The sequence below is a fragment of the Pelobates fuscus genome, chromosome 2 (assembly GCF_036172605.1).
Source record: "Pelobates fuscus isolate aPelFus1 chromosome 2, aPelFus1.pri, whole genome shotgun sequence".
Classification (NCBI taxonomy): Eukaryota; Metazoa; Chordata; class Amphibia; order Anura; family Pelobatidae; genus Pelobates; species Pelobates fuscus.
This window is the reverse complement of record NC_086318.1, coordinates 164,282,174-164,309,477: the sequence shown is the minus strand read 5'-3', so window position 1 is coordinate 164,309,477 and position 27,304 is coordinate 164,282,174. Positions and strand designations below refer to the sequence as shown.

Sequence of the window (27,304 nt, the reverse complement as noted above, 5' to 3'; positions counted from 1 at the left end):
CCTCCCCAGCTGGCGGCCACTTGTTAGTGATAATGGGCCGGTGAGGGAGATCTTTGATCTCCTCACCGGCCCATCATGGAATGCAGCAGGGCCGGTGCTCAGATAGCGCGGCCCTGCATGTACTAGCAGCGGAGATCCTGTGATCTCCCCTGCTGGCCTTGGCCCATGGCTATTGCGGCCCATCAGGCATTTGCCCGGTGTGCGTGATGGCCAGTCGGGGCCTGCTTGAAGCCCTGCAAGTTGCAAGCCCTCCATGGATTTGTTGTTCCAGCACATCCCACAGATACTCAATTGGATTGAGAAGTGGGGAATTTGGAGGTCAAGTCAACACCTTGAATTCTGTGTCATGCTCCTCAACAATGTTTGCAGTGTGGATGGGGTGAATTCTCCTGTTGAAAGAGGCCACTGCCACCAGTGAACACCATTGCCATGAAGGGATGTATGTTTTCTGCAACGATCTCTAAGTAGGTAGCACGTGTAAAAATAACATCCATATAAATGCCTGGAGGCAACAGAACATTGCCCAGAGCATAACACTGCTTTCGGCCTGCCTCCTTCTCTCTTCTCAATCAATTCCTTTGGTAAACAATGCATACACACTCGGCAATCCACCTGAGCTAGAAGAAAATTACATTCATCAGACCAGGCAACAATCTTCCAATGTTCTATTGTCCAGCTCACATCCCCATTAAAGGCACTTTTAGAGTTGGACAGATGACATCATGGGCACTCTGACGCGGCTACACAGCAAACTGCAATGCACTGTGTGTTCTGGCATCTTTCTATCATGGCCAGTATTACAGTTTTCAGCAATGTGATCTACAGTAGCTCTTCTGTGTGATTGGATCAGGTGGGCTAGCCTTTGCAGCCCATGTGCATCAATGAGCTTTGGGCAACCAAGGCCCTGATGCCACTTTGCAGGTTCTCCTTCCTTGCACCACTTTTAGTAGGTACTCACACTGCATACCGGGAACACCCCACAAGACTTGCCGTTTTGGAGATGCTCTGACCCAGTCGTCTAGTCATCACTATATCGCCGTTGTCAAAGTCACGCAGAACCTTTCGCTTGCCCATTTTTCCTGCTTCCAACACAACTGACTGATCACTTTCTGCCTGATATAATTCAGCCCTTGACAGATGCCATTGTAACGATATAACCAATGTTATTCACTTCACCTGTCAGAGGTTTTAGTGTTGTAGCTGATCAGTGTATGTTCAGCTACATCGCTTAAGTACAGGAATGGTCTCATTTAAAGTTTGCTGCTTTTTATTTTTGAAGAATAAAACAAATAACGGTGTTTTGTTTGAGTGCTGGACTATTTTTTGGCACAAATATATATATTACATACACACACACACATATCCGTGCACACATATGTATACATATAGATCAATCTAAATATCAGTATTATCTTAAATAATGACATCCCAGTGAGAATGGTTTAAAGGTTTACATTTCTATTTCCCTGGCCTATAAGGCTCCGAGTGATGAAAAGTGATCAGTTGACTGTTTACCCCTCTGGCACTTTAAGAGTTAAACTGCTGTCACCTTCCATAAACAAATAGCCTGTCACTTTCCCTCTGTTTCTCATAAGCACCCTGACGAGATTACTATTAGACTATTCTTGTTAGTGGCCCTTTGAGAATCTGAGTTATGGGTGATGAAAGAAGATAAAAGCACATTCCTATTTTATTTCTCTCCTATGTTACTCTGACTCACATGTAAACTTTTAGTGCAGATACAGCTAAGTTTAATGTTAGTCATTGCATCACACCCTCCTTTAAAACAAATGGAGTGAAACATTATTATGTTGTTTGGTGGATAATGAATTCAAATAATAATGTTATAGTGGGACCAATATTTTTTAGAAGGCTGTATGAGAGCGGTTACTTTGTTTTGTGTAAATGTGGGGTGGCTGTAAGTGCTGTATATGTCTGTGTGTAATATGAGTGGCTGTGGGTGAGTAGCTATGTGTGTGACTTTGTGAGTATATGGCAGTGATATGTTTGATTAGCTTTTAGTGATGTGTGCGGCAGTGTATGATGTGTATCTGTGAATATGTGTGGGTACCTGTGAGTGCTGTTGTGTGTGTTGAGGGTTGCTGGAAGGCTGTGTGGGCAGATGAGGTGCGGTGAGAGAGTAAGGAAGGTGATATTGGAGTAATATACCTGTGGAGAGAAAGATATGTTGGAGTGATAGGAGTGGGGATGGAAGGGAGGGTTGGAAGTGATTGGAGGTTGTAGAGCAGGAGGTATGAGTTGGAGTTATAGCAGGTTGAGGAGGATGGGAATGATCAGAGGATGGGAGAGAGGGAGGGATGGCTGAGAGTGATGGGAAGAGGGAGAGTTAGTTGGGTATGATACAAGGATTAAAAGAGAGTGAGGGATAGGTTTGGAGAGGTAGGAGGATGGAATGAGAGGAATTGAATGGGGAGATGGGGTGAGAGTGATAGACGGATGGGATAGAGCGGAAGGCTGAGTGACAGGAAGATGAGAAGAGAGGGAGGGAGAGGTGGCAGTTATATGAATATGGGGAAAAGGGAGAGATGGATGAGTGGTAGTGATAGGAGTATTAGGTGAGAGGAAGGGATGGGTGTGAGTGATGAGAAGGGAGGGGTGGATTTGGGGTGATATGAGGATGGAGTGAGAGGGATGGATAAGAGATAGAAGTTGGTGAGGGATTAGTTGCAGTAATGGGAGTAGTGATATGAAGAGAGAGAAGATGGGTGAGCAGCGTGGAAGGCATGAGTTGGAGTGATAGGGGAAGAGGAAGAGCAGAAGGATTAATGAAAAGATGGGTGTAATAGGAGGAGAGGAATAAATTAGGTGGCAACAATAAAACACAGAGTTCCACATTACACAATATAGTGATATGGAGCTCTGTGCAGTGTTTCATTTTCACAATTTGTCTGCCAATAATTTTATGTTAAATTAAAGCATTGCTGCTTAGTTTACCATTGGTAGTATAGTGGAGCAGACAGGGCGGATCCACAACCTAATCTAGAGAGGGGCACTGATTATTTAAAGGAACACTTCAAGCACAATAAACATTACAGCTCTCTGTAGTGGTTATAGTGCTAGCTCACTTAAGTATATTTTCAGCCTCGAGTACATTTTCTTTCAAAAAGTTAAAATTCTATCTTTGCTGCATGCAATGTCCTTTTGAATACTAGTTTACAGAACACAAAGTGTACAGAACACATCGATCCAAAAGGCAGACATGCTGGCATAATTCCATTCATTAGCCATCTGGCATTAATCCATTCATTAGCCAGCTGTACAGTGCAGATGCAAAAACTGGATGTAATTCAGAAAAGCACAGGTGATAAACTACTCAATGTAGCACAACTGTTAGCAGTGCAATTTTAAGCAGAATCCAAACAGGAGATGTCTGCAAAAACAAACAAAAAAGCAAAAACACAAATGCAGCCATCAGCAAAACATTACAATACGTGGACATCAATGTAAAGTTATTTTGAAGCAGTGACTATCACTTCCCTGGAAATTATACCATTTCCTCAAATATGGCACTTGGTTCCAGGACATAGCAATTTCGATTTCTATGCTTAATTGTATTTTTCAGACCTCAAAACCATGGATCTGTTAAATACAGTCAATATGTAAACATTACAATTTCTGGGTTACACTTCGAATACACAAGTCATTGTTTATTATTTGGAGCAATGTACATTTGGAAATTACACATAAAAGGCAATGGAAATGTGGGTATATTCAATCGAAACATAGGTCAATGATTTGCAAGTTTAAATTGTTTCAAAATCTGTCCAACCTAATTGCTCATGAATATCTTGTTAATGTAGACACCCTGCCCATTAGGGAAAAGGAGGTGAAAATACTTTGTAAGGCTTCTTTGGGTCAGTCACATCAAATGTCCAAGGAAAATGTAAAGTGAAATATTCTAGGAGTCAGGGATGGGACATGCAAATACCTGGCCTAGTCAGAAAATGGAATGTGAAATTTTCTTGCCTCTTCAGCAGACCTTTGGTCTAAAACAGCTGAAGCTCTATAGAGGGTGGGTAAGTTTTACATCTGACCTCCTTAGAGAATGGAAGGGAATGTAAGACAAGGACTTAAAACCATATGTTTTAACTTAGAATATAGAAGGGGAAGACCAAGCTAAAAGTTCTGCATTTACAGAAGTCCTTAACAAAGACAGACTTTTATATACGTATTTGTATTTTACTTAAGCAACGCATAATGAAATACAATTTAGTTATTTAGGTAGTAAGAATCATTGTGAGCTTCAATTCAAATCCTGAAGTGATTGGTATCCCTGATAATTGATATAAAAGAGCAATTATATATAGACCATAGGATATAAAAGCGGCAATTAATCCCACTTAATAGATGCATGCAGAAAAATGTAATTAATAGTATAAGAGATCTCATTCATACAGAATTTGTAAAACAATTTTTTAAAAATAACTAATGCTTCAGGTCAATAGACTGCATGTATCTGAAAAAAAAACTGAGAAAATATATATTGATCTGTGTGATTCTTGGTGAATGCAATTTAACCTATATGAGTTTTTTTGAGACCAATTTAACCTATAGGAGACCAATTTTATCACATGACAGGAGGCTTCATATTTTGCTTTACTCTCTTTACTAAAACTCCATAGCAGTAAAGAAAGTGAATAAACGTTTTAACCAATCAAAATGCAAATAGGGAGTATATTATTTCAGTCAACAGGCTCCTCCCCCTCTTTCTTTACTGCTCCATCGCAGACAGGTCAGAGTTTTTGGCTCTTCCCTATTTTACCTCATGTGAATGTTTTTATTTACCTTTTTCCTCATGATATACTATTTTATTATCTAACTTTTATTATCTATATAATTCTGCTATTTTCTGTAGTCTCTAAACCGTTTTTATCCTACTATCTATCCTAATGTTTAGTACCACCGGGGTTACTTCACCCTAGTGGTAGTTTACCTCTCTCCTTTCTGCTCGGGTTTTTTCCCTGCATCCTTCTTTTTTCCCCACCTTGCCGCCGCTCGGAGGCTATTCTCCGCCGCGTTTTCCGCGGCCCTATTTCAGCCGTGGTTTCCTTCTCGCGGCGGCCATTTTTAATCCCGCGTCTCGCGAGATTACGGCCGCCATTTTAGGACCGCAGCAAATTGCCGCGAAACCTCAGAACGGCAAGTTCAACGGACACTGCAAGCCTTTCTACAGTCTGCTACAAGAGGTCAGTCACTCAAGCTGTTTAAAGGCACATCAGGTATTAACCTGTGCCTGACTGGGGTGCTGCCCTATATATTGTGCTGCTAAGGAGGTCGCTTTGTGGCCACCTCTGTCATACTGGGTGAGGCCCAGAATACATTTAAAAATCCCAACAAGTGGTCTATTTGCCCTGCTGGGGCCTAGTGGTTACATTGGACATTATACACCCTGCTGGGGTGATTATATAAATCGGATTACTATCCTGCTGGAGCTTAATCTCCAACATACCACTACTCATACCCTGCTGGGGTATCATTTTTATTACAACCCTGCTGGGGTTATCTGGCTTACATTTGACCAGTTACTATACCGTCTAGACCCTGCTGGGGTACTCGGTTTTATTATTATTATTATTATTTATTCTAATAACCCTGCTGGGGTCCCGATTGTACTACTATACAAAATTTACGTTATTGCACCCTGCTGGGGTATTGCATAGCGATATTACTACAGTCTATATCGACTAAAATACAGCAGACTGACCTCTACCACGCCCTGTGCCAATCATATACCCAGACACCATGGAGACCTCTCAAACCACAGATCTCCAAAATATGGTGAACGAGGCCGTTTCTGCCTCAATGGAGAAAGTCCTCTCCAAAATGATGGCCTCTGGCTCCGACAAGAGGAAACCATCTAAAGCCCACCCATCCCGCCATGACTCCGATTCTGATGCACAAGAATCTCACAAAAGCCCTGAAACTCTCACGGGCAAACGCCAGTGGAAAGGCGAAAAAGACCACTCACATAAAAGTAAAAACCCCGCTAAACGCGCTAAACCCATCTTTGCCACCATCACGAATCCCCAACACGACTACTCTTCGGATGAAGAACAGTCCCAAACTAAACCCATGGCCATTTTAGATGAATGGCAAGCGGACGACTCAGACTCTAATGAAGGTGGTTGGGGTTCAGACTCCGGATCCCAATCATTTTTTCCGCAACACACATTCATGGGAGAACCCCAAGACCAAGATAATGCGGATAACCCGCAAGAGGATGAAGACACCATCCTTGACCCACTGGGACAAAAACTTTTTGACCCAAGAAAAATTAGACACCCTCGCTCAAGCGATTGGACACCTCCTGACCACCTAGCGAGGTTTATGCACCTCTGGCTACGAAAGCCCATGGACAAAACGGTCCGCAACCGTTTGAGGTCAGAATGCCCAAGGCCTTTTCTACCCGACCACGTGGCGGACACGCCAGAATTTGACCAAGTGATGACAACTTTTATGTCACGAGGTGGCCGTGACCCACGAAAAGGCGTGGAAAAAGGGTTTAGAGGGGTTCAAGATAAACTTCTGGACTCGGTGGGACCACTATCCAGAATTATGTACTTGGCTGATGATGTTCTAGCAAAAGCCGATCAATTTGACCCTACTATGGTGCGCGAATGGGCGCATGACGTGCGGGAATGGGCACAAAGGTGCTTTTGTTTTGTGGGTAATGCCAATGTCGCCTTATCATCTGAGCGACGCAAAGCAGCACTTCTCCGCATTGACGGAAAATTGGTGGAGTTGGGCACCAAGGAGTTAGGTCCTATGGCACAGGGCAAGCTTTTCGGAGAACAATTTCTCAAAGAACTAAGCAGACATGTTAACGTATACACATCCCTGAACTAGGCTCAATCATCAATGAGAAGAGTCTTTAGACAAAACCCCTCTAGGGGTGTTTTTGGACGGGCTGGCCGCCAAAGGGGCCGTGCTGCCAGCCGCTTCTGGCCCTCAGGCCCCAGAGCTACAAGACCACAGCCCTTTTACCCAGAGATGGGATACCGACCATCTTCCTACACACGAGGCGCAGACAGAGGTCGCGGACCACGCACTCGAGGCAGAGCACGTTTCTCCGCAGGTAAGCAACCAACTCACTCATGTTTCCCTTCCAATGCATACAGCAGGTCGCATATCTCTTTTCTTCCAGGAATGGACTTCAATATCCGCGGACGCATGGATCCTACAGACAGTACGAGGCTACGTCATAGACTTCGTAGACCAACCCCGACAGACGGAAATACCACGTCCCATCAACTGCTCAAGAAAAGACAAATCTCTCATCAACGAAGAACTACAAACCCTATACTCAAAAGGCGCGATAGAACCCGCGTCCGAACCTCGAGGTTTCTTCAGCAACATCTTATTAGTCAAGGAGAAAACGGGTGATCTACGACCAGTCATAAACCTACGACAACTCAACCAATACGTCACTTACAACCATTTCAAGATGGAAGGCATACATCTGTTAAGAGACCTCCTACAAGACAAGGATTGGTTCACGAGACTGGATCTCAAGGACGCGTATCTATCAGTACCCGTCCATCACTCCTGCAGACAATACCTTCGTTTCCATTGGCAAGGCCGTCCCTGGCAATTCACGTGCCTCCCCTTCGGCCTCAGTTCGGCCCCTTGGTGTTTCACCAAACTGCTGAAACCCGTGGTTGCACATCTTCGAGCTCAAGGCATTCGTTGCATTATATACCTGGACGACCTCCTTCTGTTCTGCTCAGACAGACTCAGACTGATACAACACACACGCTACACCACGGATCTCCTATCATCCCAGGGCTTCACAGTGAACTTTCAAAAATCAGCTATCTCCCCATCACAAACAGTTCAATTTCTGGGATTCGAGATAGATTCCACCTCCAGCACTCTACGGCTACCGACGGCAAAAATCTCAGCCATTCGCAAGGAATTACGCAGGGCCATCCGCTCCCACACCATTCCACTCCGCACCCTCGCACGCATCGTAGGGCTTCTCTCGGCCTCCATTCAAGCTATATTTCCAGGTCCACTTCACTACAGGGCAATGCAACGCCTCAAAGCTTCCTTTCTCAGGGAAAACCCCTCATACGATCAGCCGGTCCCGATGACAGAGGAAGTCAGAGACGAACTCAGATGGTGGCTGGACAGCATGGAAGCATGGAACGGCCGAGCCATCTTCGGGAAAGCTCCCGACATGATATTAGAATCAGACGCCAGCCTCTGGGGATGGGGAGCGACGAGCGAAAATATATCGACAGGAGGTGCTTGGACATCCCAAGACCTCAACTTACATATAAACTGCCTAGAACTCCTAGCCGGGTCTTTCGCGATCCGAAGCCTAGCAAAGGACAAGTCGGACTGTTGCATCCTACTCCGGATGGACAACATTTCCGCAGTCCGTTACATCAACCGCCTAGGAGGAGCCCGCTCACGTCTCCTATCAGAAATAACAAAATAAATTTTCGACTTTTGCCTACCCCGCAACATCTCCCTCACGGCGGAATACCTCCCAGGAGAGACAAACCTCACGGCGGATTGGTTCTCACGCCACTGGCGGGACACCAGCGACTGGAAATCTTCAGCTGCATTGCGGAACGCCTAGGTCCACTCCACTTGGACCTGTTTGCGTCCCGCAACAACAGACAAACGAAATTATACTTCAGCTGGCTCCCGGACCCGGAGAGCGCAGCAGTGGATGCATTCCTACAACCTTGGCCGATCACAGGAGCCTACGCCTTCCCTCCCTTCGCCATGATAGCGAGGACCATACACTATCTGAAGAATCAGCAAACCTCACTAGTACTCATCACTCCACTATGGAGGGGACAACCATGGTTCCCAGATCTCCTAGCTCTATCATGCCACGATCCCCTTCTACTACCTCATCATCAATACATTCTAACAGATCCAAAAGGCAACCCTCATCCACTAATCCTAGACAACCATCTCCATCTGGTGGTTTGGACGCTTTCAGGGGCTCCTGGCAAGTCGGCGAACTATCGCAGGCTGCTAAAGAACTGCTATGGGACTCATGGGCACCCGGAACCAGAAGATGCTATCTATCCGCCTGGAATTCCTGGTCCACTTGGTGTCTGGAACGGAACTTCGATCCATTTACGGCCCCTGTTTCAGCCATTTTGAACTTCCTATCTCACCTTTTCTCATTAGGACGTTCTTACAGATCACTTAATGTAATTCGCTCAGCTATTTCAGCAGCCCACGTCCCCATACAAGGGATTCCAGTTGGCAAAGAACCACTTGTATGCCGACTCCTGAGAGGCATTCGATTACAACGTCCCCCAGGGCCCAAATACTCTCAATTCTGGGACGTCGACGTAATCCTCCGATTCCTGAAAGACTGGCCAACTAACGACAGACTCTCCCTCCGTCAATTATCAGCAAAACTCACAGTCTTGCTCTGCCTGGTCTCCTTCCGCAGAGTGTCAGACATACGAGCACTGGACATAGACGCTTTTTCAATCTCTCCAGAAGGAGTTACATTCCGGATATCTCGTCGCACTAAGACGGACTCCACATCTGTGTTTTATCCTTTCTTCCCTACAGAACCGCAACTCTGCGTTGTCTCCACACTACAACAGTACGTGGAAACCACCCTACCTCTTCGGTCTACACCATCAGGTCAACTCCTAGTATCATACGTCAGACCACATGTCCCCATCACTTCCACCACCCTAGCAAGATGGGTTCGATGGTTACTATCGCTAGCCGGTGTGGACACTACATTCGGAGCCCACTCAGTACGCGGAGCAGCAGCATCCTCAGCCTTCATGGCGGGTGCCTCCTTAACGGATATCCTACGCTCCGCTGATTGGTCCAGGGAATCGACATTCCGCACCTTCTATTTCCGTCCGAATTCCAGTGCTGCCATGTCTCTGATTCTACAGCGTTAAAAATGCAAAATATGAAGCCTCCTGTCATGTGATAAAATTGAAGATTATGCTAGCGCTAGTGTACTTATAATCTTAATTTTAATAATGACAGGAGGCGAGTATTTTCCCACCCTTCCCACCCGGGAGGAGGGGAACTACTCTATTCATACTCTAATCATACTTCTCTACATTTCTTCATTCTTCTGTTTTCTTCATACTCCTTGAATCTTATGTTCATAAGGTAGTCACTGTTGTCATTAGCCTATTTAACTACCAGTAGTCTATACACTGAATATACAAATTAAATTATGGCAATGTAATCCGATGGATCAATGTCATGACTACAAACAGTTTCAAGACCGGTGCCTAACCTTTCTCATATTCTCTTTTCAGTTTAAGTGTGAAAGAAGTTGGAACATCTACGGCATGACCATAACGATATTTCTCATCATATAAAGACCAAGCATCGGAAGTTCTCCGGTTGGTGCCTGTTTTTTCTTCCTAATCAACCCAAGAAGTTCATCATTCCCGTTGGATTCCATTACGGATGTTCGTTACAGACTTTATGACTATTTTCTTCCCTGTTCCGATGTTCGCTTCCGAAAGAGGGGGAGGAGCCTGTTGACTGAAATAATATACTCCCTATTTGCATTTTGATTGGTTAAAACGTTTATTCACTTTCTTTACTGCTATGGAGTTTTAGTAAAGAGAGTAAAGCAAAATACTCGCCTCCTGTCATTATTAAAATTAAGATTATAAGTACACTAGCGCTAGCATAATCTTCAATTTTGTTTAATGTTAAAGGTATGATTTCCAGTTGCATTTTTAGATCCCATTGATTTTCTTATTGGATACAATGAGAAATATATATTTTCAACAGAATTCAGCTGCAACAGAAATTACAGCCTAAGATCTTTAAATAGGTATAAATGGCGAATAAAGGAGAAGGTTCTTTATGAGAGTTCAAAGGGCATTACAGGTTGTAATAAGGGGGGTATTTTAAGATAACGAATAACATTGTAGCATCATTGTTAGGAAGCCTAGAACTGTAATATTTAAGGAACAAATTCTCTGCACAGGAACCACTTTTAATATCCCTTCCATGTTCACTTAGAAAATAATCTATTTTCTCTCTCTTCCCACCTTAACCCTTCCCCTCCTAATAACACACATAAATGTTTTTTTACTGTCACTTACATTGCAAATTAAATTTAGTCCAGGAATGACTACCTACCTACCTACAAAGTAAAAAAAATCCCTGCCAGGAACCTAATTCTACTCATTTAATGTCTGCAAATGTACTGACAATGTTAACTCCCTTCTCCTTCCAAACATTAAAGAAGGTTTCAATGGGTCAGACCATTACTACAGTCTGACAAGAGAAAAGAGTGAATGAGCAGTACCATTTCACTGTTAGCATTACATTATCACTCCAGAGATTGACAAAAAGTGTGATACTGCATTTTAAATATTTTATTATAGAACTATACGATTTAACTGTACTTCATATATGTGAGCTTTGTGTTCAAATACAGATATTCTTTCTATATTCACTTCCTATTTTCAGAAAGCTGTACAGCTGGTTATGCCATCAGGGTATTTACAAATACTTATAAGGCTTTTTATTGATCTCATTTTGTCATACCTCCTGTGAGGAAAATAGTATTTTTGCTTTTATATAAACATTTAAGACCCTGCGTAAAATATTAAAGGATATTGTATACTGTACAAAGAATACTCCCTTGGAAAAAAAATATTAAAATACATTCCATAAACGAAAAAAATTAAAAATATATATATATATATATATATATATATTTAATTTTATTTACATAATTACATTTTTTAAGTGTGTGTAAAAAGCTATTCATACTTAAAACAGCTGTTTCATTTACGGTTATATACTAGCTATGCATCCTATGTTTCGAATAAACATTATGCCACTATATTTTTCAACCCCTAAAGTATTGTAGTGAATGGGTTCAACATTGATGGCTGTATAACCACAGGCTGAGGAGAATGCTAGTAAATGAGTGATGAATTAAAGAAGCATGGGCCTGTATTACAAATTATGGACTGAATAAAATGAGGACTTTATACAAATCGTAGGCAACCAATTTCAACAATCAGTAAACACAGAGGGATAGCAAAGAGTGGACAAGCACTGAGAGTTTTAAGGCAGGTAAAGTATAGGCAGCAAACACTGAATATAGGGACCCTACTATAACCCAGCTGAATATTGACTAATAATACAGAAATAGGGTGCGCCAAATCGCTAAAGGCCAGACCAGACTCCAGGTGTTCCTTTGGAAGTGGCCACAAGAAAGTATATATTTGAGGAACGTCTCTGGAAGCAATTAAGCACACACTCCTCTGGAATACTACCATTAGTGGGGACAGTACCACCTACGCTGTCAAGATCGAGCAAATTTACTGATCTCGAAATTGTAAGTACATTTTCAACCTTTTTCTTATATATCACAATACAGAAAGCACTATAACTTGCTTTCTCTCTTCCATATATCTGTATGCTGTTTGGAGAACTAGTGACCTGGCTATATCTCTAGATGGGGATGGTACCACCTCATACATGAAAATTTGAGCTTTAATTAAAAGCTTTCAACTTGTGAGTGCATCTCTTATTTTTTGGCACCTTGGGCACCTCATATATGCATTATTACACTATTAGATCTTATTTTGTCATTGCATGATGTTGAATTACGGGAGTGACCATATCTATACCTACATCCACCAGCGAGAATAATACCACTACACGTTATTACTAGGGCCTTTATGAAAGTTCTACACCATGTGAATGGGCTCTTACGCACGTTGTTGTCTATTATCCACTCATTGTATCAAATACTATGCTATCAGTATTTTCTCACAGAAAGTCTCGGCAGTGTTAGAATGGGAGGGTTTGCCAAGGCTGTAGACAAGAGAACTGCAGGTTTTGCATACGTTTGTTTTTTTAAAATATACCCCCCCAGAGAATGGGGCAGTCGAGTTTCCCTTTCAGGAGTACCAATTTCCCCGGATAAATAATGATAAATAGTAATTATACCTACACTCGAACCAATATTATACATTTTAAGAAATCTCCTTAACTTACAGGAGCTCCTGGAAAATCATCAGAGAGTTCATAGGGTTCCTCAGGAATCCAGTGTCCACGCTCCAAAGACCACAAAACCTGAAACAAGATAAAACACATAAGTCTTTATACAAAAATATTCTAAAAAGTCAAATAATCTAGAAATTTGAAATGGAATCTGTGTCAGTATGTGCATTCTGAACATCCAATCTTTTAATACTCCTGAAGGTAAGTATGTGTAAAATGGAATTATGTCTCAAGAGTTTACATTAAACATAGTTTTGAAGTTGAGTAAGACTTTTTCATTGGCAATTACATTTAATATGACATTCTTCAAAGCCTCTTAAATCTTAACGTAAAGCATTTCCATGTACTCCTACATAGAGCATTTCTCTGCCTCTCCACCAACCAGGCACATATACAATTAACTACTAAACGTGTAGAGAAATATGCCCACATGTTAATGACATAATTTGTTCCAAAGACAAAACTACATTGACTGCAAGGTACATAATAGGGTTTGTATACTAAATGGGAAATGGTGGTGAATGGAAATCAATTTAAAAAAAATCAGGCTGAAATGATCAAGCTGTAACCAGAGTTGGGTAATTTTTCCAAATAAGCTATTTTCACCACACATTTGCAATTCCCTTGTATAATGTGCTCTAAATCACTGTATAGTGAATAGGCCGTATTCTTTCCTTGTAATACATTACAATCTACGATATGTTTCAAATTTGCCATTAATGTTGGTGTGTGCGTTTAAAATATATCCAAATAATACAGGTATTTCATTAGATAATGCATGTTTGTAGATCAATATTCCGAAACGTTAATGAAATATCGATTTCAAGTTTAAAGCGGCACTGTCATGCCGAACTTACCTTTCCTCAATCTCTTCCTCTTCTACCCCTCTCTCAGGATCTGTTCTTCTTTTCTTCCTGTCTTCTTTAGTTTTCTTTAAAACCATAAGACAAAGTAGGGACTCTTTGTCTTATGGGATTCCTCCGCTTGACCAGCTCTGACCAGCGGAGGAGCAAAGTGTGCTTCATTTCCGCTGGTCAGAGCAATTTTCCCATGATCCCTAGCTTTCCTCCCTGTTCCCACAATGCTTCCTGTCAGTATTGCCAAACGTCCTGTCACTTAGACAGAACGCCGGCAAAACTGCCGAATTGCATCCTAACAGAATTCTCCATTGGTGTTAGGATGCAATTCGGTACTTTGTTTGTATCGGAATTTCATTCAAATGAATGAAACTCCGATCCTATTCATTGCTGTGGCTGCATCTTGCAGCCGCTTAGTAGATAACTCCCTAATTCCCACGGTATCAGGGAGCTATCTACTAAAAGGCTGAAAGACCTGAATTGGTCTTTCAGCCAAATTTACTAACACTAAGTAAAGATTACTTAGTATTAGTAAATAATATGCCCCTACTCGCTATACCGCGAGTAGGGGCATGTCTAGTAAGCAGTGAGCAACCTACTGTCCCCCCCCGGCCCCCACCCCTGCGCGGTGGGTGGGGGCCCTAATAAAACAATAAGGGGGGGGGGACCTACTGTCCTCCCCCCCGGCCCCCACCCCTGCGCGGTGGGTGGGGGCCCTAATAAAACAATAAGGGGGGGGACCTACTGTCCTCCCCCCCTGGCCCCCACCCCTGCGCGGTGGGTGGGGGCCCTAATAAAACAATAAGGGGGGGGGACCTACTGTCCTCCCCCCCTGGCCCCCACCCCTGCGCGGTGGGTGGGGGCCCTAATAAAACAATAAGGGGGGGGGACCTATTGTCCTCCCCCCCTGGCCCCCACCCCTGCGCGGTGGGTGGGGGCCCTAATAAAACAATAAGGGGAGGGGACCTATTGTCCTCCCCCCCTGGCCCCCACCCCTGCGCGGTGGGTGGGGGCCCTAATAAAACAATAAGGGGGGGGACCTACTGTCCTCCCCCCCGGCCCCCACCCCTGAGCGGTGGGTGGGGGCCCTAATAAAACAATAAGGGGGGGGGACCTACTGTCCTCCCCCCGGCCCCCACCCCTGAGCGGTGGGTGGGGGCCCTAATAAAACAATAAGGGGGGGGGACCTACTGTCCTCCCCCCCCTGGCCCCCACCCTTGCGCGGTGGGTGGGGGCCCTAAATGACCCCCCCCCCCCATCAAGGTGACTAGGGGTCCCAAGCCCCTAGTCACCCCCCACCCAAAACATTCTATCCCCTACCTACCCCCCTCACCCTAAAAATAGTGAGGGGGGAATAAAATAACTAACCTGTAAAAAAAAAAAAAATTAAACTTACCATTTGACGTCTTCTTTTTTCTAAATTCTTCTTACTTCAGCCCCCCAAAAGGCCAAATAAAAATCCATAAACCCGTCGCACTTTGAACTTTCCCACGCTGTGTAAAATGACACAGAGCACTGTGATTGGATGGTTTGAAATCCATCCAATCACAGTGCTCTGTGTCATTTTACAAGCGTGGGAAAGTTCTTTGGAATTTTCCCACGCTTGTAAAATGACACAGAGCACTGTGATTGGATGGCTTGAAAACCATCCAATCACAGTGATCTGTCATTTTACACAGCGTGGGAAAGTTCTTTTGAATTTTCCCACGCTGTGTAAAATGACACAGAGCACTCTGATTGGCTTAAACCAACCAATCATTGTGTTCTAAGCCTAATTGCAGGGCGGGGCAAGGCTTTATAAGCCTTGACCCGCCCTGCGGAGCTCAGTACGCGGCGTGCCCTCCATGGGTGAAGATGGATTAATTTTTGTTTGCGCTCGTTTTTTTTTTTTTTTAAAGTGCGACGGGTTTATGGATTTTTATTTGGCCTTTTGGGGGGCTGAAGTAAGAAGAATTTAGAAAAAAGAAGACGTCAAATGGTAAGTTTAATTTTTTTTTTTTTACAGGTTAGTTATTTTATTCCCCCCTCACTATTTTTAGGGTGAGGGGGGTAGGTAGGGGATAGAATGTTTTGGGTGGGGGGTGACTAGGGGCTTGGGACCCCTAGTCACCTTGATGGGGGGGGGGGGTCATTTAGGGCCCCCACCCACCGCGCAAGGGTGGGGGCCAGGGGGGGAGGACAGTAGGTCCCCCCCCTTATTGTTTTATTAGGGCCCCCACCCACCGCGCAGGGGTGGGGGCCAGGGGGGGAGGACAGTAGGTCCCCCCCCCTTATTGTTTTATTAGGGCCCCCACCCACCGCTCAGGGGTGGGGGCCGGGGGGGAGGACAGTAGGTCCCCCCCCCTTATTGTTTTATTAGGGCCCCCACCCACCGCTCAGGGGTGGGGGCCGGGGGGGAGGACAGTAGGTCCCCCCCCCTTATTGTTTTATTAGGGCCCCCACCCACCGCGCAGGGGTGGGGGCCAGGGGGGAGGACAATAGGTCCCCCCCCTTATTGTTTTATTAGGGCCCCCACCCACCGCGCAGGGGTGGGGGCCAGGGGGGGAGGACAATAGCCCCCCCCCCTTATTGTTTTTATTAGGGCCCCCACCCACCGCTCAGGGGTGGGGGCCGGGGGGGAGGACAGTAGGTCCCCCCCCCTTATTGTTTTATTAGGGCCCCCACCCACCGCGCAGGGGTGGGGGCCAGGGGGGGAGGACAATAGGTCCCCCCCCTTATTGCCATTTTTTTTTTTTTTTTACAGTGAGCAGCCACAGGCTGCTCACTGTTTAGTGGACATACCCCTACTCGCGATATAGCGAGTAGGGGTATTGGGGAGATTTTAATCTCCCTTGTCCTATTATGGGGGTCATATTGACCCCCATAGAGTGAGGGGGGACATGGGGGGCTTAGGAAGTGGCGAGGAGCACTGCTCCCTGCCGCTTCTATAGTTACATATTACAAGGAGGGAGCTGCAAGCCGGTAGCTCCCTCCTTGTAATAAACTGAACGAACAAACGAACACTGATACTCAGTGTTAGTTTGTTCATCTGATTTTTTCTATTCATTCATTCGTCTGTCTGATGAATGAATGAATAGGTGAAATTCCCGTTCGCATGTCCAGATGTTTCACTGGGCATGTGCGGGAATCTCACAGTCTGTGTAGTGTGGGTAGATGACGTGTCCCACAGGGACTTCACCTACCCACACAAAGATGGCGGCGCCCTGAATAAAGATCGGGGCAGAAGATAAAGAATTAAAAAGAGGTAATGTGGGGGGCTTAGGGGCATTTGGGGGTGACTAGGGGGTCGATTGGATGTAGTGGAGGCGGGAGGGGGGTTAAAAAAAAAACGGGATTCGGCATGACAGTGCCGCTTTAAAGCAAAAAAAGAGTCAAGTTCTCTTTCAGCTTGAAATAAAGAGAGAATTTCAAAAAGTTTTAGACTAGTTGCTACCTATACAATATGGTCTTTGTTTATTATTGGTTTTGTGCATGTACTTAACACTACAGTAAGATTCTTATTTGTGCATGCATTGATACGTTGGGCTGACAATGCATTTTCATACCTTAAGGTAAAAAAAATGGTTTGAAATATATCAATCCCATATATGTTTGTGTATATTGTTCCTTCAATAACAAGAAAAAGTTGCCTTCAAGCATCAGATTAATTTTTGTCCTTTTCTAGTTTTCTCACCCTAAGTAGACCCCTGATGTCTGCTGCCAAATCTGAATTTTTAACGTACCTAAACATTATTATTTAACTAAAAGCATTACGATGGAATATTTTATAGTACAGATAAGATGTCTTAAGATATTACACTATATGTATACCTTTAAAATAAAACTGCTTTCTTACATAAGTAAAAAATAAAAAAAAAAGAACAGGCAGGAAGATACTTGGACGCTAGAGTTGTGCATGCATTTATAAGGGCTTAGGGAGATTTGGGGTTGGTCTTTTTCTACTTTCCTTCTTAGTTATTTAGTGAAGTACTGCCTCCCTGGATTAAAGTGCAGAGGTAAATCTTCAGTTACGTACAGCTTCTATCCATATAAAACATATATTGAATAATTTATACCGTTACAATTAACTTTCTTTTTTCTTCTAACAAACCTTAAAGGGTTACTCCAACCACCATGGACACTTCAGTGATTAGAAGTAGTCATGGTGGTAGGATAACGTATGTGCACTGTTTTCGGCTTGAAACAGTGCACCTACTGAGGTATTGGCAATTGTGTTCTAGAGGCTAGTTGCACCCCCAGCACATGTGACATTGGTAGCCCAGATCCAATTGGCAATGCCGGTACACTGAATGCTGGCAACAGATGTAAAAAACGTCCCCTTTCAGGTAGAACGCCCACAAGTGGAAGATAGCTTTCAATTCCCTCCTGCCTCCCTCCAAAGGTCCCAATATTACATATTACACAAAAAAGTCCTCACCACTTTAAGGGGTTAAAATAACTATTTGCGTCATAAATCTATTTTAGTTGTGATATACTGGGTGAATTATAAGACATTTTGCTAACTTGACATCTATAGTTGCAAGCAAACTATTTGCTTATCTATTCTAGACTATCTGCATAGTCTCCCTTCCTGAGTCCATTTTTTAAGGTCAATAATACAAAGATTTAACAGGTTTTAAATAATTTATGAGCTAAATGTTTGTTGAAAATTGTTTTTTTTTTGTTCCTTCTATTAAAGGAAATAATCTGTTCTACTTTTTGTTGTATTAAAGCAACACTATAGTCAACTAAACAACTTTAGCTTAATGAAGCAGTTTTGGTGTATAGATTATGCCTCTCGGGTTTTACTGCTCAATTCACTGTCATTTAGGAGTTAAATCACTTTGTTTCTGTTTATGCAGCCATTGTCACACCTCCCCTGGCTATGATTGACAGAGCCTGCATGGAAAAAAAAAACTGGTTTGACTTTCAAACAGATGTAATTTACCTTAAACTATTTTATCTATTGCTCTGTAAATTCAACTTTAATCACGTACAGGCAGCTCTTGCAAGGTCTAGCAAGCTAATAATATAGCAGGGGATAAAAATATCTAAATTAAACAGAACTTGCAATAAAGAAAGGATAAACTTTAGATGGCTCTTTACAGGAAGTGCTTAGGAAGGTTGTGCAAGTCACATGCAGGGAGGTGTGACTAGGGTTCACAAACAAAGTGATTTAACTCCTAAATGGCAGGGGATTGAGCAGCGAGGCTGCAGGGGCATGTTCTATACACCAAAACTGCTTCATTAAGCTAAAGTTGAATTAAGTTAAAGTTGAATTTAGTATTTGAGAAAAAGCAGCAATGGACAAACCATTTAATATTAAAGTACATTTCGCAAAGAGACCACAAAACTAAGTGTCAATACTTGGAGACACACAAGAGCACTAGTTAAATTCCCCTATATGCAATGGGTGACATTTTGGAAGCAATAGCTTTTGGAACCAGTAGTATTTTTAATGGGTTGAATGATTACTGATTTTTTTTGTGTTTTACGGTCACATAGGTCCTTTTGCACATTTTCTCTTTCTACGTGTTCACAAGGTTTTACATGTGTCCTCTACAGTACTCATAGATTACAGAATTACTGTAACAGGCACGTTTCATCATTTTATGCATGGAGATAATATGTCTCATTTAGATTGAAACATTTGGGAAAATGTATACTGCAGAGCTGTATTGGAATCATTGCAGTCAGGAGCAGATTAATGGGTAGTAATGCAATAATTCCTCAACACTTAAAAAACAAAACACTAAAACATGGCACGATTAAAGTGCGCCTGGCAAGACATTTTATTAAAGAGGAGAATTGTTGGGTCAATTTGATGGTGGTATAAAGTCATTTTTAAAACATATCTTCTTGATACTGAAGAATTTCTTGTTGTTCATTAGAATTTTGGGATATGGGCCACATGTATTCTGCATAGTATTGAAGCCCCCAATGACTACTGAGTGTGCAATTTTACTTTACCTGTACACATGTGGATTAACACTGGTGGGGAAACATAGTGATAATCACGAACTCCTAATATATAAAGTGCAGCAGTGGAGCTGACCACGGTACTGTAGTAAATACATTGGCTATGTTGGCTTCAAGATGTTGATGAATCACTAAAAAACCTTCTGAAAAGAAGTTACTTTTGTTACCAGTTTTCGTTATTTAAAATTACCTACTCATTCTGTTTTTTCTTAGGGTGCTATTTTAAGTAAATGTATATTTATAAAATGGCACTATATATTTTATTTAATATCTAGCTATACAGTGGTAGCTGTAGACTTTGCAAGGCCTTTGGTGAAAGTCAAACATGCGGACCCCACTAACACCATGATAAGGATTGGTTAATGTGTGCTTGGCAGAGTGAAGGGGGTGGGTGTGTTGGGATGATAGTGTGTGGAAAGGCTGTGTTTCAGTGGGCAGCCTCCCCACTTTGTAATACCTTTTTAGTTTATGCATTTGCCCCCCGTTGGGGGGGCAGTAATTGATTCCCTGGTGGTCCAATGCTCTTTATGGTGGTCAAGCTATGCAGTCTGCAGCTCCCCCGGGTGCACAGCACATGGTAGTTGTCTTGCGAGCTCCGATATTTGAAGTGTCAGAGCATTGCCATGACACCAATGCTCTGTTTGGCCAGAACTCGCAAGTTAAACATTTAATGCTCTGCAACTCTGCATCCAGGGGAGCTGCAGAGGTTGCTGGCCTGTCTCTCTCCCAGGCAGACTGAGCAGAGGATCCCCACACCTGGTAGTACACAGGGTACGTCGCCAGGCCATCTCCTGGTGTCAGGCCCAGGTCACGGACTGAGGCCTGGCTGATCAGTCTGTCCTAAGACGAGTTAGGCAGCAGAGAGACCCTAGTCAGTGCAAGGCCTTAGGCGACCACATAGTTCACTTAATTAGAGAGCTGCCTCTGAAACTGAAAGTATTTTAAGCATTGTTTTTTTACCCAACTGTTCTATACCATTTAAAAAAAATCACTTGTATCTTAATGATCATAGTCCCAATATTGCATGCCAGATACATTCTATAAAGAATGTTGGAGATAAATAAACCATATTTCTCTAAGCCTTTGGAATGTTTACGTTAATGGATCATTAGGTGAATCTCTGCATACCATGCCAATATTACACAGCAGTGTGTTGACATTAGTTCTTAATCTAGCTAAGTGTTTCTGTATCTTCAAAGAGAATATCATCATATGTTACTAAACAGATTGCCTACCACTATTTGTGTTAATGTTTATAAAAACGCAATATTGTCCAAATTTCTAAATGATTGATGGTGCTGAGGAGATTTTGTTAGTGAGAGCTAATTCTAAATGTACAATATAAAAGTAAAGAAACATTTGTATAGAGCAAACTATTATTACCTATGGAGCTTACCGACAAGGGATTAGAAGTTAAAATAATATTTCAGGCACCAAAAGAACAAAAATCTATATGAAACATCATAGTAAAAAAAAACAAAAAAACACATTTAAGTCGAATACATATTTTTAACTCTGTATTTGACATTTGTACATGTAAACCGAAATAATGCCAGTTGTTTGCTTTTAATGCAAAAAAATAGTTTGGCATAACAACAACTGCTTAAAGAGTCTCTGGTAAGTGGACATTACTCTGGGCGGGCGATGGTGGTGGGGAGGGGTCCTTCATATATCTTTACCAGCCACCAGGATTATTTTTGGAAATAATTTATAATCAGCAGAAGTTAAGACTTCAATCTTAACCCTAAATGTTACTCTCAAAAGATCTCGGTATCTATCAAAATACATCTGACTTGGAGCATCATCACATGTTTAAATATATGCATTTTTAGCCACAATTCCTCTAACAATTGTCTGAAGTAGTACACCCCAAAGGGTAAAGCCATGAAGATGTTGTCTACCATCTAAAGAAGGTCTGGTAAGAATGCTCCTGTAAATTAACACATATGGGAACTTTAAAAATTGATCCCCAAATCTGTTCCATCAAGGTATTCCCATATACCTGCTCTCCACCATTTGACATAAGGTAACTCCCTGCCCCCTTAAGTCATTGTGGAGCCCAATACAAAAACTCAAACAAAACAAAGTAAAGAGATAAGTCCTTTTTCTTCATCGTCCTGCTCAAGGATTAACTCTGTAAGATTTTTCTTATCAAATGCATATTGGTTTAAAGAAATACAAATACTAGCACCAGGACACGTGGTTCTTATATTATATAGGTCCAAATTCAGTTTTTCATTCGGCCATGCTAGAGCCTGCATGCTTGGCAGAATGAACACAGGTCAGGCGTACTATAAATGTAACTGTCCTAGTGTGAAGCTATGGTAAGTGCATTTAGCTGTCTCAAGTACATAGTGGACACCTAATTAGATCCATATTCAAGATTTCAGGGAGATTTCCTATAGCCAGCCCAGACACAGCTGCCAGTGTCTAAACTCTGTACATACCCTTATAACAAAGAACTTTTCACAATAGGTGGTGTGTCTAACAGGGCAGACTTATTAAGCTGAGAAATCTGCAAAATATTTAGTTATTTTAGCAAACATATACATATTCCAGCATGCAAAAATGAAAGCACAAAAAAAGATACATTTTAAAAGGATGCACAGGGTAGAACAGATGTGAATTGACGTGAATGAAGGAGTGGGCTTAGGTAGGGTACCTGCTTTCAAGTGTTGTGGACTGTAACTTATTTTACTCTCAGTGTTAGGCTAACCCTTAAAAAAATCCCTAACCTGAAACCCCACCAGTGCATTTCCATCGGTTTTATTTTCGCAGTGTATCACAGACTCACTGGTCATACAAACGCTACATAATTACAAAAGCTTCCTTTAACCCCTTAAGACCGCAGCCAAATGTACAAGTTGTGATCCAAAAAAACTTAAACAAAACCTGGCATTTGCGCTATATGTCTGTCCAACCATAATTCACCTCTTTCATATTAAATGCACCCCCCATTATTATATATCATTTTATTGAGGGGAAACGGGGCTTTCGTTTAACATCAAATATTTAGGTATGGAACATAATTTAATATGAAAAAAATATTAAAAAAATGGGAGAAAATAAGAATTTTTTAAATTTTTTTAGTTCTACGTGACATTCTAACTGTGAATGTCATAATACTGTTTGCTTTTACTGCAATACAATACACATATTTGTATTCAGCGATGTCTCGCGTGTAAAACAGTACCCCCTATGTACAGGTTTTATGGTGTTTTGGGAAGTTACAGGGTCAAATATAGCGTGTTACATATTTCAGTTTTTTTACATTGAAATTCGCCAGATTGGTTACGTTGCCTTTGAGACCATATGGTAGCCCAGAAATAAGAATTACCCCCATGATGGCATACCATTTGCAAAAGTAGACAACCTAAGGTATTGCAAATTGAGTATGTCCAGTCTTTTTTAGTAGCCACTTGGTCACAAACACTGGCCAAAGTTAGTGTTAATATTTGAAAATGCAAAAAACTAATTTGAACGCAAATTTTGGCCAGTGTTTGTGACTAAGTGGCTACTAAAAAAACTGAACATACCCTATTTGCAATACCCGGGGTTGTCTACTATTGCAAATGGTATGCCATCATGGGGATAATTTTCATTCCTGGGCTACCATACGGTCTCAAAGGCAACCTGGCGAATTTTAATGTGAAAAAACTGAAACGCAAACCTTATATTTGACTCTGTAACTTTTGAAAACACCATAAAACCTGTACATGAGGGGTACTGTTATACTCAGGAGACTTCGCTGAACACAAATATTAGTGTTTCAAAACAGTAAAACGTATCACAACAATTATATCGTCAGTGTAAGTGCCATTTGTGTGTGAAAAATGCAAAAAATGTCACTGTCACTGACGATATCGTCATTGTAATATATTTTACTGTTTTGAAACACTAATATTTGTGTTCAGCGAAGTCTTCCGAGTAAAACAGTACCCCCCATGTACAGGTTTCATGGTGTCTTGGAAAGTTACAGAGTTAAATATAGTGCTAGACAATGTAATTCCCTGAACTTTTGGCCTGGGTTGGCAGGCAGGTCCTGCAAATTGTAATTAATAAAATGACCTAATTATGTAAAATTATTACATAAATATATGCGTAGAATTATTATATATATATGTGTGTATATATATATATGTGTGTATATATATGTATATAATTTTTTTTAATTATTTTTATTTATATATAGGTATATACATAGTGATATATACGTATATACTTATGTATATAGATATATATATTATTTCGTTCTACATGTATTTTGATATCAATATATATATATTAATTTTAAAATACAGTTAGAACGAAATTACGCATGTTTATATATTTTTTATCTATTTTTTTTATTATTTTTTTATTATTTTTTTAACGTATTTATATATTTATTTATTTTTATTATATATAAATATATATATAATGAAAATTATATATATATTTAATCAATATCATTGTACGTGTATTTTGATATTAATATATATATATAATTATGTATATATTAATATTAAAATACACGTAGACAGTGTATGCATATTTATGTGTATGTGTGTATATGTGTGTATATATATACTTAGATCATATATATAATAAATATATATATGATCTAAGTATATATAATTTATTTTTACACTGTTTTAACATTTTTTTTTTTTTTTTCAGACAGCAGGGGGAGTACCTGTCATTACAGGCACTCCCCCTGCTGGCAATGCCTTGGACGGCTATGCCGTCCATGTGATCGCGGGGTCCTCGCAAGGACCTCGCGATCACATGGCCCTGGGCGGCTGAAGAGGACGCAGGGGGACTCCCTGGGCTCCCAGGTAAGTCCCCCATACCGCGATCGCCGGCGTGGGATCGCCGGCGACCGGGTAAGTACATAAGATCGCAGGACGTACTATGCCGTCCTGCGGCTTTTAGAGCCACCAAAATAAGGACGGCATAGTACGTCCTGCGGTCTTAAGGGGTTAAAGTGCATCATAATCAAAGCAATACTGTCAAATATAAAAACAATGAGAAGCTGCAAGTAATAGGATGAGTGTGAGTTATAAATAATGGAACAGGCTGTAAATATATGGCTCTCAAAATATATATATATATTTTGGAAAAGATGCAGAGTTCAATAGAAATTGACACTTTTATAAATTATACTGGTTACACCCCATAGCAGAAAACAGCTCCTGTTACTTCCTGGTTTGGTTACCTGCCTTGTAAAACCTTCTCATAGAGCTGCATTGGGAAGTCTGTGATTGAACAGTTACAGAGAGTCTGGGTGGGATTAGAAGAGGAAGGCTTGTAATCCACCACAGTCAATATACTGTCCCATCTCATTTACAAGAAAACCTTCAAGCAGTATTTAAATCCTGTGTACATGTACTAAGTGATGGGCCTGATAGCTCATCGATGGTTTCAAATTTATCTGGCTCTGAATAGGCAAATATCTTTCACTGCAGTACAGAATAAGCACTCACTGGTCAGTATTACCAATTATTTAGTTATAAAATGTATTTATAAAATATTTTACCAGGAAAGATACATTGATATTTCTCTAGTTTTTAAGTATGTCCAGTCCTTTGATGTAATTCAAAATGTATTATGCTAAAAATACAAAAACACTCAACAGCAAAGAGAACACTACTCTACAAACACAAAAATACACATATTTCTTACTGAACTCACATTTATAAGCATGTAGGACATATTTACACTATAAAAAGATAGTTCTTTGAAAACCAGATATCTTAACGAAACAATCACCACAAATACAGAAGCATCCAATAAGATTTTTACCATTCCTACCATCACAACAGTTAAAAATATACATAGAAAACTTGCAATATATATAGTACTGGGTATTCGACAGCTCAAACTGAATTTGGTGTCATTTGATCAAAATCAAATGCCCCCTTTATGTTATAGTGTAATATAGGGACAAACATTGATGCAGTAGGGACTGGTTTTCCCACAGCTGCTGGCCTGCCGCTCAACCTGCATGCGAGATACTCTGGATGAACGATCTTGGCCAATCAACTGCCTTTCCTTAGAGAAGTATTGGGGGCCCTACCGTGTATGCATGGTTATCATAGCACTGCAAAATGCTGCAAAAGTGCATTGGACATACCTGACCTATGTGCAGTTGGAAGATCTCTTCACGTTGCAACATCCTGACAGGAGAGAGGAGAGGGAGTCTGGATTCAGGCAGAGCAGGCCGTTGTGTTTCTCTCTCCAACTGCTGCACAATTATGCCCCGTCTGTCATTAGGGGACTGGTCTGAAACAGGTGAGAGGGCCAAGTGCTGTGTGTGTGGATGTGGCAGAGAGCTGTATGGGGGGCGGCTAAGTGTGTCTAGTATTAAGTACCTGTGTATGTGGCTGAGCGTGTGTCATTGTGTACTTGTGTATGAATGTGTGTCTCTGTGTCTGGGAGCGTGTGTGTTGAGTAGTTGCTTGATTTGTATTGTGTGTAAGGGCAGCTGCTTGTGGTTGTTGTGTTTTGTGTTTATGGTCAGGCTGTGTTTCATGTATGGGAGGTTACTGTGTATGACAATGACTATCTTCAGGGTGCGATGGTCATGCTTTCCTGTTCTGGAGCTCCTACCTCCCTGATGCAACAGCAGAAAAGACTATGCAAGCTGCTATTTGTGAACGGTCACGCCAATGTCACAACTGTGCGACTATGAGCGCTGATGCGGTCGACACAAGTTCAAAAAGGACCCAAATTCGACCTTTGTCTGAATTCAGGTCTTCAGGCGCTTCACAGTAATGCCAACCAATTGTTAAAGTGTACTGTCTATATAAAGTCAGGTCATTCTGAAGCAAGTTGCCCTATTGTGGTTCTTGTATAACCCATAGTGCGTTTGTATTGGATTCTTTGTTACTGACCTTGGCTTGTCAAATAATTTCTCTGCTCTCTGAGTTCATGACCTTTTGGCTTGTTTATTGTTGTCCTGTTTTCTCCTACTGTTGACCTCGGCTTTCTCTTTGACTATTCTATATGTTAAATCCAGCAATTCTAACAACCGGTAATATTCTGTATTTTTCTCATAAGCAGATCAGCGTTTCTAAATGTTTTGCAGCCTATTCATTCCACAATGTTTAAAGAATTATAATAAATGTCAATATATAACTGAAATAACCCATCTAGAAGGATAACATATTGGATCTATCACTTACCAATTTCAATAACAAGATACAAATTTGCTAAGTTCACCAATGAGGTTAATACACAACGGACCTCTTTGCACATATCTGCCAAGTATCTTTATTTATGCAGAGCACTTTCTTTTTACAATGTCCTAGACCAGGAGAAATAAGTCCTAAATGAAATGCTAGCCACAAGAAAATGAAAAGACATTATTGAGCTTTCTGCCAATTCAGAGTACTTGTTGGGCAATATGCCTGTTTATCACAATGAGCAATAAAATGTGTAAGAGCAAACGTACTATAAATCTAATGAAGTAACACATCAGCAAGTATAAGAAT

General features: G+C 41.6%; 1 protein-coding gene across 1 annotated transcript in view; it reads right to left on the bottom strand.

Moving 5' to 3' along the window:
- Positions 1-27,304, bottom strand: part of MCPH1 (microcephalin 1) — a 440,996-nt gene that overhangs the window by 206,101 nt on the left and 207,591 nt on the right. The window contains exon 12 of the mRNA XM_063442914.1: positions 13,009-13,086. Coding sequence (XP_063298984.1) covers positions 13,009-13,086 — 78 coding nt within the window. The remainder of the gene's footprint in view (positions 1-13,008; positions 13,087-27,304) is intronic.